This window comes from Pristis pectinata, chromosome 4 (assembly GCF_009764475.1).
Source record: "Pristis pectinata isolate sPriPec2 chromosome 4, sPriPec2.1.pri, whole genome shotgun sequence".
Classification (NCBI taxonomy): Eukaryota; Metazoa; Chordata; class Chondrichthyes; order Rhinopristiformes; family Pristidae; genus Pristis; species Pristis pectinata.
Window position 1 is genome coordinate 70867510 of NC_067408.1, and position 14466 is coordinate 70881975.

The following is a 14466-nucleotide window of genomic DNA, read 5'->3' on the forward strand; positions in this document are numbered from 1 at the left end:
ACAAATTTATTAACTAACCTCTCCCATTACACAGTATTTGATCTGGTATAATCAATTCTCCAATGCTCCTCAACATACCAGTGAAAAATCTATCCCATACATATTCCAGAAATTCATCTTCCACAGCATTAATGCTTATTTGCTTTGATCAGCCTAAACGTCAGCCATTGTTACATTTAATGAATCAACACAGGTAGATTGGGTTAAATAGCTTGCTTTGGTGTTATGTGATTCTGTGATTGCAAGTCCAACAAATATTCTGAGGGATCTATGCTGGAACCACAACTGTTGACCGCACCAATTTAAAAAAGGAGGCCATATTAAAGAGACAATAAAACAAATGCATGAGTTACTATAAAACACAAATACTTGTCATTAATACTCAGGTTGTACATGGGACAAATATAGAATTATTTTGTTTTTTTCTTTAATACTTTAGGAAAAAACAATCAATAGGAGTACTGATTGCAAGAAAGCTCTCTGCAGTATGAGTCTATTATGCTCATATTGATTTGTTTTAAAGTGGAAAAGCTTAATAAAGCTTCAACTTTTGTAACTAATCTGTTGGAGAGAAAGTTGCTCATGACTAATCACTGCTCCTGAAGATAAATGTGAAAATATCGTACTGTACATAGTCTGTTACCCATCCACTCCATCAGAACTACCAGAGGCCCAAAACACTAGAGAGTCAGAATGGAAAATCATTTGCATTCCATATCTTAAAATGAATTATGCCGATACATATGATTCACCAATTCAGGACTGGCCATTAGTATAATGCAAAGACATTATAAAACAAATATTTAAATCATGACAATATTCTCAGTAAAATATTATTAACATAAAACATTATTTTGCAATTATTAACCATATTGGTGTTATATGCCACAGAGTCTATTAAATGTACAATCAATTCATTACTTTCACTTTAAGACTTGGATCTTTTGAGAAGGCAAGATTGAAGGCAATAAACAACAAAATCACAATAGAGAATGCTGGAAACAGTCAGCAGGTCAGGCCACAACTGTGGGAAGAGAAACCGAGTCCATGTTTCAGGTTGGAGACCCTTCAGCAGAACTGAAATGTACAGGAGACCACATTGGAGAAACCAAATACAGATTGGGTGATCGCTTTGTGAACACCTGCATTCAGCTTGCAGGGGCAACCCTGAGCTTCCCGCTGCTTGCCACTTTAATTCTCCATCCCATTCCCACTCTGACCCATCAATCTTTGTCCTCTTGTACTGTCACAGTGAGACCCAACACAAGCTTGAGAAACAGCTCCTCATCTTTTGTTTGGGCACACTGCAGCCTACTGGACCCATTATCGAATACTACAACTTCAGGTAACTTGATTTCTCAGTCTGTATCAGTCATCCATCTGCGATATTAGCTCAGGTTCTTTTTTCCCTTCCCTTTCTCTCTGGGAGAGGAGGACATATCCAGCCTGCCCCTCTGGGCTTGTCCTCCTTTTCTGCGTTTTACAACTCCTACATTCTTTTGTCTATGTCCTCACTCTCTAGCTGCTCCCATTCACTCAATGACCAGTTAACCTTGTTTACAGTTTATCCCCATGGTCATCCTGGCTGTACCCTATCAGAGACAGCCCCCTCCCCCACCCTCCCTGCAGCTTTACAAACTCCTTTTGTCTCCTTTTCCTTTTTAACGAAGGGTTTTTGACCAGAAACTTTGACTCTGTTTCTCTTCTCAGTGATGCAGCCTGACCTGCTGAGTGTTTCCAGCATTTTCTGCTTTGTTTTGGATTTCAAGCCTCAGCAGATTTTTTTTGATATTCAACAACAAAATTATGCAGCTCGTTAAAAATAACTCCTGCTGTATTCCATTGACATGTTGAACATTTTGTGAGATTACTTTCTGCTAAGTGAATTGAAGTAGACCATAATGAATCAAAAGTATTAAATATTTCAACACTTATGCTTAAACACCACAATGTTTCTACTTCAATCTCTACCAATAGCCTCATCTATGTCTTAAAACCATAAGACCATAAGACAAAGGAGCAGAAGTCAGCCATTCGGCCCATTGAGTCTGCTCTGCCATTCTATCATGAGCTGATCCATTCTCCCATTTCACCTCACTACCCTGCCTTCTCACCATAACCTTTGATGCCCTGGCTACTCAGATACCTATCAATCTCTGCCTTAAATACACCCAATGACTTTGCCTCCACAGCCGCCTGTGGCAACAAATTCCACAGATTCACCACTCTCTGGCTAAAGAAATTTCTCCGCATCTCTGTTCTGAATGGGCACCCTTCAATCCTGAAGTCGTGCCCTCTTGTACGAGACTCCCCTCCCATGGGAAACAACTTTGCCTGTCCTACTCTCTCTAGGCCTTTTAACATTCAAAATGTTTCTATGAGGTCCCCCCTCATTCTTCTGAGCTCCAAGGAGTACAGCCCAAGAGCCATCAAACATTCCTCATATGTTAACCCTCTCATTCCTGGAATCATTCTTGTGAATCTTCGTTGAAACCTCTCCAACGTCAGCACATCCTTTCTTAAATAAGGAGCCCAAAACTGCCCCCAGTACTTAAATGGACAATACCTTATTCTTAAACAGTAACCCCTGGTTCTAGATTCTCCCACGTGAGGAAATATCATTTTTGTATCCACCCTGTTAAGGCCCCACAGCATAAACAGATTTCTAAAGGTCCATGTACATCAGTAGATTTTTCCCTTTCACATCTTAGGTATCTCCATTGTGAACTTTTAGATTTACCAAGCAAGATCTTTATAGTGAAAATCAAAAAAATGTAGATGATAGAAATCTGAAATAAAAATAGAAAATACTGGAAACACTGGAAAGTAAAATTAACATTTATTCTCATCCGTGCTTCCTTTCCCTCATGGTGATGGGTGTTTTTCCTCAGCAAATACTTCGAGTCTTGGGATCACACTGTGCAATATTAGCACACAACTATATTACATTTCTTTCCCTATTAACACAATAAATAAAGTAAGCATCAATGTAAGCAGGAGCTGCATGCATCATTCCAACGGTGGTTGTTTTGACATAATCAATTTTCCTCCCACTATATGCTGTGTAATGTTATAATTCCATTCAAAACAGGTAGATGACAAATATTGAGAGCAAATAGGTCTTTTGCACAGTACTGAGGAAGTTAAGACAGTTGATGGTCACAGCCATCATTTTACAAACTTCAGAGTGAGTGTAATGATGTACAACCTTTGAATTATCATTTGGCAACTTTATCTTTTCATAAATATAAGTGATCCCTGCGGACCTATCAACTGCTGGGAATGAGAAAGCACATTATTTTTCAGTCAAAGGCTCATGTCATGGAGAATAAAAAACCCGGACAATATATCAATATTATCTAAAACAAGTGAATAAATTGTTACCTTCAACTCACACCTATTTTTGTAGGTTATAAATGTTGTCATGTTGCAATTATGCCAGAAGCAAATTGTGCCAGCATTATAGACTGAGTCAGTGAGATCTGCTCTCTGAAGTGTGTTCAACTGAATTTCCTCAAAGTACTTGGAGGAGACAATTTATCTAATTTATTGTCATGCTTACTCTTTGATCAAGGATTAGTCATGATAAAAGCTCCATTTGATGGAAAGTATACTTAACATTCTAATGGTATGGTGCAAAATGTCAACTAATGCCATTTGTCACTCTTTATCCATTCTCGGGATATAAGGGTTGTTGGCAAGGCATATGTTGATTGACTATTCCATGGCCCAACTATATAAAGAAGGGCGAGATAACACTATGATTAAGTTACTAGTTGTGTTTTTCTGACAGAAGGAAGGAAGTTCAGTAATAAAATAGCTGAAGAAAGCTGGGAAGGGGCCACTCCCCTGAGGAACTCCTGTAGCTGCGCCCTGCCGTTGAGATAGAGGTTATATAGGGAAACAGGCCCTTCAGCCCACTGAGTCCATGCTGACCATCAAGCACCCATTTACACTAATCCCATTTTTATTCTGCCCATACTCCCACTAACTCCCCCCATATTCTACCACTCATGCTCGGGGCAATTTAACCAAGATATTTTTGGGATGTGGCAGGAGACCAGATAGCCGGAAGGACACCACAAGGTCATAGAGCAGTACAGCACAGGAACATGCCCTTCGGCCCATGATGTTGTGCCGAACTAAACTAGACTAGTAACTAAATGTCTAACTAAACTAATCCCTTCTGTCCACACAATGTCCATATCCATCCATTCTCTGCACATTCATGTGCCTATCCAGGAACCTCTTAAACGCTTCTGTTGTGTCTGCCTCCACTACCACCCCTGGCAACACATTCCAGGCACCTACCACTTTCTGTGTAACAAACTTGTCCTGCAGATCTCCTTTGAACTTACCCACCTCACCTTAAATGCATGCCCTGTAGTATCAGACATTTCGACCCAGGGAAAAGGGTCACAGGTAAAATGTGCAAACCCCACACACCCAGCACTGGAGGTCAGGATTGAACCCAGGTCACTGAAGCTGTGAGGCAGCAGCTCTATAAGCTGGGCCATCGTGCTGCCCAACAACCATAATCAACTTTCAATCACTGAAGACATTTCCTGCTGACTCCCATTGTCTTCAATGTTATAAGTGCTTCTACAATTGATGTCAAGCTAAATTGATGCCAAGGGCTGTCGCTCCCACCTTCCCTCTGGAATTCATTCCAATATTCATGCTTAGTCCACGGCTGCAGCCCCTAATCTGGCATGCGCTCAGCCATAATCAGCCATCATTCACCTGCTGATGTACGTTGGTTCCCCCATTACCTGATATTTCCAGTTTAAGGTTCTCAGCCTCCAGTTTACTTCATGGCCTAGACCTCCCTGTCTCTGCAACCTTCTGCAGCCCTGCAGACTTCAAAGAGCCACCTGTCCATCCACACTGTCAGTGATGCTCTCAATCTACCAGGTCATAAACTCTGGAATTCCGTTCCTAAATTTTCTCACCTCATTCTTGTCCATTAGAGCCCTCCTTTAAACCCATATTTTGAACAAGTCATATTCACCCATCCCATTATATCATTTTGGCTTGATCTCAGTTGTAGGTTGATTTCACTCCTGGGAAACAGCTTTGGACATTAAAGCCCCCATCCGTCCCAGAAGCGGAAGGCATTGTTTGCTGTAGGTACCTGTGAAGAAGATACAGTCAGCTGTGTAACTGTAAGCTGGCTGCACACCCACAGTGGTCTGAAATTAGTGGATGCAGTGTAACTGCAGTCTTTAATGGATAAGTCACAGGACATGGGGTTCTGGAGCTGTACATCACATGGGATGCTTTGCAACAGGTGTTTTTTTTGAAGAAGAGATGCCTGACATAGTTACTATGTAAAATCTGCCACGTGCCTCAGATAATTCAGGTCCTCTGGTAGGGGAAATCTTTTGGGAGGCATGTTGCTAACTATCAGATTTATCTGGGAATTCTTAGTGGGAATGAGAATGGACTTCCAATATGCCTACCCATTATGGCAGCATCTTAGTGATTTGAATATTTTATTAAAACAAAGTGACTCAGCTTGAAGAGGGGCCTATGCATATCCCCAGGAAGCAGAGTAAGTTCAGAAGTTAAATAGTCTGAAAGTTTACAGGATTAAGTTCTACCGAATAGTTCTTAAGCTAGTAGGAGGCGATTGGCCATGTTCTATATTCCGCATTTACGTAGTACTGCCTTTCATAACTTCAGGATGTCCCAAAGCATTCAATGGTGAATGGTAAATCTTTAATGTCTTTTCACGGTGGTAATGTGGTAAATTCAGTAGCCAACTTTACACAGCAAGGTCCCCCCAACAGTTCCTGCTAAATGATCAGGTACTTTGTTTTCAATTTTAGTTCAGGGATAAATCTCAGTCAGGACTGGGATAAAAGCTGGTAGAGCCGCTCCGTCACAGTGCCAGGGGTCCAGGTTCAATCTTGACGTCTGTGCTGTTGGTGTGGAGTTTGCACATTATTTCTATGACTGTGTGGGTTTCCTCATGGGTTCCAGTTTCCTCTTACATCGCAGAAATGTGCAGGTTGGTAGGTTAATTGGCCATTGTAAGCTGTCTCTAGTGTAGGTAAGTGGTAGGATGTAGAGGGGGAGTTGATGAAAATATGGGAAAAAGAAAATATGGGATTAATGTGGTTTAGTAAAATCGGTGTTTGATGATGGGCATGGACTCGGTGGGCCAAACAGCCTGTTTCAATGTTCTATGGCTCTATGACTCTCTGCTCTTCTTCAAAACAGGAAGCGTCAGTGCAAGTTGCCAAGGGAGCTTCTACATTTAACAGAGATGTGAATTTAATATAATCTAACCTCTAAAAGACATTACAATGAAGCTGAAGAGCTACAACTAACAATCTCCATTCCACCACAGTCTCGAATCCAGAACAACAGATGGGATTAAGGATGTAACTTTATGACACTGAACTCCCTCTCTATTAAAAGTGCTCTGGGATTCCAAACAAAGGAAAATCACAATATCTTTATCAGAGGTTTAGCTCCACAAGGATGTCTCTTTGTATAGATGCCTCTCAAATGTATGTATGATGCGCAGCAGGAGTTAACTTCCTCTGTACATGTTTGTTTGGAATTGGTTTGCTCAGATTATTATGCAGGAGCGAGCGGTGCGGGTTATTCAAGACATGAGCTAACATTAGTCTTTATAATGGACGATAAACTTTGGCCCTGAGTATCTCCACAATAAGCTTAATAAATAAGATAACTGACATATGGAAAATATCCCAGGATTGTGCAATGTGTTTAAAAGGGCTGCTGTCTGACGTGAAGGGCATATGAATCTAAAAATTTGCCCTGATCTAGCTATCAATTGTATTTCACTTTCAGAAAAAAGAACACAAAAGGGCCAGGTTAGAATCTCCTAAACCATGAGGAATATGCTACTCTGAAAAGGGTGTTGCTCAGTCAGCTAAACCAAATTGTCCTGCTGAGTTGCATAATGCCTCTCGAGGAACTGATTCTTTTTCTTACGTAAGATTGGTTTAAGCACTAAAAAACTAGTTTGCGAGATGTCCAGTGTACTGGGGTTATATTGCTGTCAGTTCATACTCCGAGTAGTATCAGATCAGCCAGCACAGGGTAATTGCACATCTGTTGCTTACGTCTGCTGAGCGTCTGAGCGAGCACAAAGATCAGCGTCTTGCATGCGATGCAGTTTCAACGTGATTCTGTTTTAAACATCCTGCATTCCCGATCAATAAACATGCTCAGCATAATAATTCCATTGTCGCACAATTCTGCCATTTGGTCCAAACAACCAATGAAGTGAAATCATAAGCTCAACTAAAGCAAGTTAAAACAACTTTAACTTCAAAGTACTTTAAATATTGGACATCTGAAATTGTAGTTCGGGCTTTCTGATGGATCCTAATCCGCTGAACCCTTCCAGCCTTTTCTGTTTGTATTTCGGAAAAAGGTGATGTTGGTCTCAGAACACAGTTTTCAACTCACTGCATCTCGGACTGAGCGTATGACAGGGAGCCTATTGCAAGTCAGTGTCGAGACACATAGCGGGTTTCTTTCAGCGTTAACATAAGACCACAGATGGCAGTGACCCCTTTTCCAGTAGCAAGAACATTGAAAGTAAATTTATTACTTTCATGCCTGTTAACAAGTGGCTTAAAGTGAGGTGTGTGCCCCTCTCTTAGGGGAATCAGCCTGAGTTGCATTAGCACTTCACACACATCTGAAACCCCTTTTCATTGGTGTGTGGCCGTGTCTCTGCCTGATGTTTGAGCCAGCGCGGGGACATGTATTTAGATAATGACTTTATTATGTGATGTGACATTAGAAGTGCATGGTTTAAGCTTTAATCACCGCATCAAAGCGGGAATAATAATCATGACGGAGAGTGAAGATGAGTGATGCTTTACTGTTGCTGTCTTTTATTTCTTTGAGCAAAGATTCTGTGTTTTGTTTTTGCAAAATTTAATTTGAAGTTGCGGATTTGGCAACTGTGTAGGACAAATTTCGCAGGTATTCTGTCAAACCCACCCACCTTCCTAAATGCAGCCAGCTAGAGAAGAACCTTGCCTGTCCTCTGTAAGCTCTCGCACGTCAACATGGATAGCTTCGGATTGTTAGGGCATGAAAACGAACAAACTAACAAATGTGTAAATAAAAACCAACACGGCGCGTTATAGCACGGGAACAGGATGCCCAGTGCGTGCTTTCTTTTCCACACAAGACACCAGGTGTAAATCTTGCCTTTGAGCAATGGTGTAAAACAGACTGTGATCAGTTTCACACCTGCCCCACTTTAATTTCTATTGAGATCGACATCAACAACATTTGATGACAGAGAACTCTTCCCGCAGTTCAAAAAGGTCTTGCTGCTGTGTTTGAAATTTGTGAGTTCTTCCAACATCCCTCCGGCCAATCGCACCATATTCATTAACCGCCACTTTTAGCAGGTTTCCCCTCATCGTTTTCAGGGCGCTTAATAGCTGGAGAAGATCACAGTGAAGGCCCGCTGCACAGCTTCCACTGGCATCTTCTATTGTACAGAATGTCCAACATCAGAATTCATGTACCCCTACTATATCTTAACTGGGTCTCACAGACAGCCCAACACCAACACATTCCTGGGGAAACTGACTTCCTAGTTGCATCTCCCCGTTGCCAGTCACTTCAAGTCCCCCCCCCCCCCCCCCACACACACACACACACACACAATCACAGATATGACGGTCCTCGGCTTCCACTGCCAGGAGAACTCCAAGCGCAAACTGGAGGAACTGCACCTCATTTCCCGTCTTGTAACCTTGCAGCCTAAGGACATGAACATTGAGTTCTCCCACTTTAAGTAATCCCCACACCCCTTCCCCCACACCCACCTCCAACCCCGCCTCTTCTTTTCTTCCCTTTCTTAGCCTATCTCTCTTTTCTCCAGCTCTTTTTTTCTCTCCTCACCTTTGACCCATCCCCCGGTGGGTCTGCTCTCCCCACCTCCCCCACACCTGCCTATCACTATCTCTTCCCTGCATCTACCTATCACCACCTTGTGTGTCCTGCCTTCTTTTGTCCACCTATCACTGCTCTGCTTTCCCCTCCTATATATTGGGCTTCCCCTTTTCCTATCTTCAGTCCTGAAGAAGGGTCCTGACCCGACACGTTGACCACCTGTTTTTCTCCACGGATGCTGCCTGGCCTGCTGAGTTCCTCCAGCACCACAGTGTTTCCCACCAACAAATTCCTACACCTATTTCCCGCGCCACCAGTGTCACAACAGGAACCCTTGCAGAAGCCTACACCTTACCATACTGACGAAGGGCCCTTTCTCCATGTTGGCAGATGGGTAACAGATGGGATTCTCTGGTAACCCTTGCACTGCAAGGTTCAGTGACAGAATCAAAACATTATTTGGAGCTGCAGGATTCTGTTCCGTGCGGTCACAAAGTAATCACACAAACATTTTCACAAATCTCACTCTAAAACATAATCCGCATTCCGGGGTTAGGATGTGCTTGACATTTCAAACGGTCAGATCCGGATTGATCGAATTAAGACTGTGAATTCGAGGAGTCCGGCAGACCGTGGGTGCTTTTTGTTAGCGGCAGAGGGTCCTGAGAACGAGCTAATGTTAAATAAAGCAGACAGGAGGACCGGCCGGTGTTGTTCCCCCCCCCCCCCCCCCCTCAGCACCCCCCCCCCCCCCACATCAATGCAACAAATTGCTACGTGCTTCATCTATTGCACTTCGCTCGGTGCCTATTCTGGGCTGCAGGCGGGGAGTGCACGATTCCTTAAAAAGACATTCATTATGGGAGTGGGCAAAGAAATGGCTCTGGGCTAAAGCAGCCTGAAGCCACCACGGGAGAGACTGTGCCATCGGAGTAACGCTAAAACTCAATTAAATTCTTAACGGCGTCTCCGATCCGCTTCTGATATCTGAGCACCCACTGCGCCGTGACACTGGGCTGTAATAAAAAGCGAGGTGAATGTACGATTCGAATGGCTGTTGTCCGCTCCCTCCCTCTCCTGTGGGCTCTGTCACTGAGGGCTGTCAGTGGTCTCGCTGCGATCTTTGGAGCACATCTCCCCTTCAAAAGCTACCCCTCCTTTCATCACACACGCTACCACGGCTCCGCCGAGGCTCCCTAGAAGATTTGATCGACTTTGATTTTCCCGGAAAATTTCTCAGCCACTTCTCCCTTACACCAGAATGGGAGGAGTAGTTTAGCAACATATATATTTAAAACACTACACACATATTGGAGCTTATGAAACGTACAAAGCAGAGGGGCTGATCTGCTGTAGGAACTGAACGCGGGTCTGAGCCGCGCAAGGAACCGGCTACTCCGGCAGAAGGATGTGCAGGTTTTGGAGAGAGACGAGGTTTACCAGGATGCTGCCTGGATAAGAGGGTATGAACTATAAGGAGCCACAAGAAATTCTGCAGATGCTGGAAATCTGGAGCAAAACACAATAAGTGCTGGAGGAACTCAGCAGGTCAGGCAGCATCCATGGAGGGAAATAAACAGCCGACATTTCGGGCCGAGACCCTTCATCAGGACTGGAAAGGAAGAGGGCAGAAGCCAGAATAAGAAGGGGGGGGGGGAGAGGGGGGAGCACACGCAGGCAGGGGATAGGTGACAAGGAGCGGTTGGACAAACTTGGGTTGTTTTCTCAGGAGCGTCCGAAGCTGAAGGGAAACCTGACAGAAGTTTATAAAATTATGAGAGGAGTACTTAGGGTAGAATCTCCCCCCCCCCCCCCCAGGGTAGAAATGATAAATACTTGAGAGCGTGCATTTAGGGTGGGGGGGGCGGGAGTTTAAAGGAGATGTGCAGGGCAAGTTACACAGAGTAGGGGGTGCCTGGAACGGCCTGCCAGGGTAGTGGTGGAAGCAGATACAACAGTGGCGTTTACAAGGCTGTTAAACAGGCACATGAGTATGCAGGGAATGGAAGGATATGGATCATGTAGAGGCAGAAGAGATTTCGTTTAATTTGAAGGGCCTGTTCCTATGCTACGTTATTCTACCTCGCCTGGTAACTTGGTTTATTATTGTCACATGTACCAAGGTACAGTGAAAAACTGGTCTCGCATGCTGTCCATACAGATCAAATACTGTCCATACAGATCAAACACCGTCCACACAGATCTGTAGTGCATTAGCAGATGACCCTCTCGGGGCTGGCTTGTCCCTTCCAAGGGCGGCATTCTACATTGGGAAGGAGCAGGCGGATATCCCGCCGACACTCACCTGTCCGCACTGAGCGCCGTCAGCGTGAAGACCGACACCCCGACCGAGGTCAGCTGGATGAAGGCGATGAGCTTGCAGCCGACCCGGCCGAAAAGCCACTCGGTGGTGATGTACTTGCTGGCGTCGACCGGAGCGCAGGTCAATAGCAGCAGCAGGTCGCCCAGCGCCAAGCTGGTGATGAAGATATTGGGCACGTTCCTCATGGACTTCACAGTGCAGAAGATCTTGATGAGGGTCACATTGCCGACCAGTCCCACCAGGATGATGAGCCCGTAGATGGCCGGGATGGCGTACAGGAACGGGAAGCCTTGGGCACCGGGATCGGCCGCCTGCCCGCTCTCGTTCAGGGACTGGTTCAACTCCAACAACGCCCAGTCCAATTGGGAAAAGTCCCCCGCACTCATTGTGGCCTGGGCTTGAGCGTTTGACCACCACTCCTTACCTCTGTGGGGTGGCTCTGTGCTTTAAAGCAGGCTCCTCCCCCACCCCCCTTCCCTGCTCCTTCCCCACCCTTTCCGAGTCCCGTTGTCCCACTGCCTCCCCTTCTGCTGAGCGACCAGCCGCCGCCGCGGCAAGATTTAAAGTGCGAGCTCTCAGCGTGAGTCCGGCACTTGGCGTCACTTGCACCGTGGATCCACGAGTGGGCTGGTCTTACAGCACCAGCTACCGCTGACACACGGAACACAGCCACCTGCTGGAGAAATCCTCCCCCCCTCTCCCACTCACTCACTCACTCACTCACTCACTGCAACCGGACAGTGAGCACAGTCGAGGAAACCCAAAGGCACGGCAATGCTGGAAACGCACAGCGGCTCAGGCAGTGCCGGGAGGAAGAAGACGCAGAGCTCATGTTTCAGGTGGAGGGCCCGTCATCAGAAGGAGCTTCATTCATTATTTCACATTTCCAGCATCTTGTAGTTTTGTTTTGAATCAACGCACAGCGTTTATGGAGGGAAATGCACAGGGATATCTCCCCTCCATCTTTCAGTCCAGATTAAGGGTCTCGGCCCAAAACATCCACTGTCCATTCCTCTCCATAGATGCTGCCTGACTAGCTGAGTTCCTCCAATATCTTTCTCCAGATTTCCAACATCTGCAATCTCTTTTGTCTCTTGCTTTTGTTTTTGAATTTCTGTATCCTCAATGTTTCTTTTTTTACACATCTTCCAATCTCTGACTTAATTCTAAAATGAAAACACTATTTGGCAAGTCAGCATCGCTAGTGATGAGCAAACTAACAGAACGTCACCGTTTATTGCTCTAAGGAGGCGATGCTTCGGTTACACGCGGCATTAGTGAGACCACATCTGGAAGCCTGTGTTACGGTATTGGATTCCCGGTTGAATGAAGGAAGTTAAATCGTTAGATACAGTTCAGAGAAGTCTTACTGGACTGATATCTGCGATGGGCAAAGTCTGAGCAGAGTAGGTGTGCATCCGCTGGAATTTGGAAGAGTGAGAGAGGACTTGACGTTCTAGACGTCGACGACTGTATTCTCCACGTACTTTACCGAAGTAAAAGAAATATCACTTTTGCAGCTAATTTTCTAGTTGCTTTACTCCTGGTACAGTTTCTTCTATGGTGTCAGTGTTCTAGTGCTAATTGCTGCAAATTTTAGATAGACAGACAGACAGACAGACAGACAGACAGACAGACAGACAGACAGACAGACAGACAGACAGACAGACAGACAGATAGATAGATAGATAGATAGATAGATAGATAGATAGATAGATAGATAGATGACAAAGACCACGGGACATAGGAGTAGAATTAGGCCATTCGGCCCATTGAGTCTGCTCCATCATTCAATCATGACTGATTTTTTTCACCCCCATTCTCTCGCTTTCTTGCCACAACCCTTAATCCCCTTACCAAGCAAGAACCTGTCAATCTCTGCCTTAAATACACCCAATGGCTCAGCCTCCACAGCCCTCCATGGCAATGAATTCCACAGATTCACCACCCTCTGGCTGAAGAAATTCCTCCTCATCTCAGTTTTAAAGGGACATCCCTTTATTCTGAGGATGTGCCTTGCAAATCTAAACATCCATTACAAGTCCACAGATGCTCTCAGCTATCTCAGCTTATACTCCAGCCCACCTTGCCTCCTGTATGGCTCTGTTCCAAGTTTGCAGTTCCTCTGTCTCTGCCGCATTTACTCCAATGTTTAGACAATCCACACAGGTGCCTTTGAGATGTTTTTCTTCTTCCTGGACAGTAGCTTATCCTCTACCTTAGCTGACAGAGTTCTTGATTCATCTCATCTATTGCCTGCATCTCAGCTCTTAGCCCCTCCCTCCCTGGACAAAGCGAGGACAGATTTCCCCGGCCATCTTCCATCCCACCAGCTTCTGCATTCAACAGGTCACCCTCTGCCATTTCTGTCAGTGTCAAGAAGATTCCAACACCTGGCACAAATTCCCCTCCCCTCTCCTTTCACAACTGGTCCTCTCTTCTGACCCCAACAACCCCACTCCCCAACTAATGGAACTTTCCTATGCCACCACAGGAAACACAACACCTGTCCTTTCACCTCTTCCCTTCCCTCCATCCCGGGATCTAAACAGTCTCTCCAGGTGAAGCAAAAAGTCACTTGCACTCCTTCCTGTCTAGCATACTGCATTCAGTGTTCATAACATGGGCTTCTCCACACTGGTGAGAAACCAAACACAGATTGAGTGATCACTTTATGGTGCACCTGTGTTCGGTCTGTAAGGGTGACTCTGAGCTCCCTGTTGGCTGCCATGTTAATTCTCCATCCCATTCCCACTGCAATCTTTCTGCTGTGGCCTCTGGCATTGTTATAATGAGGCCCAATTTAAGCTTGAGGGAATCATGTTTGCTACCCTCCAACCCATGGGAACGATTCCAGAATCTATAGAACTTTGGAAGAAGCTCACCAGAGCATCCACTATCTCCATAGCCAACACTTACAAAACTCTGGGATGTAGGTCATTGGGTCCACAATATCTATTTGTTCTCCACTTCCCTAGTACTTTACTTTTAACTAATGCTAATATCCTTTAATTCCTTATTTTTACTCGGTTTTCTAGTAACTGCACTTCCTTCCCTGAAGATGGACATAAAGTACTTACTTAATTTCCTTACCATTTCTTTTTTCCCCGTTATATATTCTTCTGTCTCTGCCTGTAGGGGACCCACATTTGATCTCAACAGTCTTTTCCTTTTTATAAATCATTAGAAGCTCTTACCGTCCATTTCTACATTCCTCTCCAGTTTACTTCCATATTCTTTTT

General features: G+C 44.7%; 1 protein-coding gene across 1 annotated transcript in view; it reads right to left on the bottom strand.

Annotated features, from left to right (window-relative positions):
• grpr (gastrin-releasing peptide receptor) overlaps nucleotides 1-11610 on the bottom strand; it is a 47898-nt gene extending 36288 nt beyond the window's left edge. The window contains exon 1 of the mRNA XM_052014448.1: nucleotides 11207-11610. Coding sequence (XP_051870408.1) covers nucleotides 11207-11610 — 404 coding nt within the window. The remainder of the gene's footprint in view (nucleotides 1-11206) is intronic.
• Between the last annotated feature and the right edge of the window lie 2856 nt (nucleotides 11611-14466).